This window comes from Microtus ochrogaster, chromosome 10, assembly GCF_000317375.1.
Source record: "Microtus ochrogaster isolate Prairie Vole_2 chromosome 10, MicOch1.0, whole genome shotgun sequence".
NCBI lineage: Eukaryota > Metazoa > Chordata > Mammalia > Rodentia > Cricetidae > Microtus > Microtus ochrogaster.
The window spans coordinates 7,051,756-7,053,482 of record NC_022016.1 but is presented as its reverse complement, the minus strand read 5'-3'; the positions used below and the strand labels follow the sequence as shown (position 1 = coordinate 7,053,482).

Genomic DNA, 1,727 nt, shown 5'->3' with positions numbered 1-1,727 from the left:
GGGTTCCCAGATTCCATGAGCTCTCTGGGAGCCCAGGCACACCCCAGCTTAGTTAGTCGGGCATGGTATTGTTTTGCATGGTGGAGTCACAACAGAAAGTCTTGCAAAGCACAAGTTGTAGGAAACAGGGATCTTGGACATGGATGGTGTTTCCTGGTAAAAAGTCCCTTTCCCAGTGTGGATCTCAGCCTACTCAGGCATGGAATATCAGAAATGGAGGGACTGGTGAGCCAGTGAGACCCTCAGCTCCTCACTCTTGATTCAAATAGAACAGGTAGGCTATTGTAGAAAAATTTACCCTTCAATGGGCTCTTGTTTGTAACAAGGGCTTGAGTGACAGGTGGGTTCCACAGTGGGGGAGATGTAAGTGATCCTTATCTCTCTGTGGTCCCTGGGGGATAGCGAGCTTTGGGAGGCCATCTGGGCACAGGATAAATTTCCTTCAACACGACTGCCCTTGTTCTTCATGGTTTGTGCTACTGAACTAGGTGGGGCATTAGTTCTTCTTTGACCCAAAGACATATCCACCTGAGCTGTGCTCAGCTCATTAGCGTTTTCAGATATTACTCATTTGACCGGTACCTGGCTGGGTTTGGGGAAATATCAGAAAACAAACCCAAGGCAGACCTACCAGTCTGGTGCTCAGTGTGTAAAGATTAAGCAGTGTCACAGAAAATGCACATTCCAGACCACACTGTGGTGCCCAGAAGAGAGAGAGTGTGTGTGTGGAGCTTCCTTTCCTCCCAGAGCCGCTCCTTCAAATACAGCGTCTAGCATGGAAAATAATGAGCTAGGCCAGGTGCTGTAGGATGCACAGCGCCCTCTGCAGTGTGGACAGCTAACTCACATACCCGTAGGGTCTGGCCATCAGGACGGAGCCCCCTTCCCAGAGGCCAGTGTCTGGGACTCACCTTCAAACTCGCTGCTGCTGGAAGAGAATCTCTTCTCTTGACCAGTGGGGAACTGGGTATTAGTGTACTTGCGATTTGGTGTATTTAACTCATTCTTCTGAGTCTGCGAACCTGACAATGAGAATTCCATGAGTGTCACGTGGGAAGGCTTGGCCAATCACAGAAGTGAGGGCACTAAGCCCATAGAAGCAGCACACAGGGGAATGAGGGATACTATGGGATGGGGAGAGTTTGAAACTTCCTCCTTTAAGCAGGTGCTGAATTTAGAAATACATATTTTAAAGGATCAATGTTTTTCTATTTTTAAATGCAATGCATATCCATTACAAAGGAAAAATGATCCAACTCTTCTCCTCCCAGATATTATTTTTACCTAAGCATATTTTAACATAGTTCATCAGATTGCGTGTTCCATGTATGTGATTAATTTTCTTCATATAAACTTTTTTCCCATGTCACTACATTAAAAAGTAGTAAATGGATGGTATTTTCTTTTATGGATAATTCAAGATTTATTTATCCAATGGACTATTTTGTGTTTAGACTTTTTTTTTCTAATTTTACTACTGCAGAGACAGGCATGGATTGTATTTAAGCCTTTATGTACGTCTAGAATAATGACAAAAAACTTCAGAGACAGGCGAAGGTCTCTGGAGCAGGGGTAACAGTTTAGACACTGGATGTGTAACTCAACAAATCACCTCTGCTCATACCTACAACAAAATAACATGCTTTGCTTTGGATAGTAGGGTCCACTTAGAGCTGCAGTGTAGACAGAGAAATGCAGGTGGGGATCCACCTAGAGCTGCAGTGTAG

At 44.6% G+C, this 1,727-nt stretch overlaps 1 protein-coding gene across 1 annotated transcript in view; it reads right to left on the bottom strand.

Annotated features, from left to right (window-relative positions):
- Window positions 1-1,727, bottom strand: part of Tex48 (testis expressed 48) — a 5,813-nt gene that overhangs the window by 816 nt on the left and 3,270 nt on the right. The window contains exon 3 of the mRNA XM_026781993.1: window positions 912-1,022. Within this exon, the coding sequence (XP_026637794.1) occupies window positions 912-1,022 (111 nt within the window). The remainder of the gene's footprint in view (window positions 1-911; window positions 1,023-1,727) is intronic.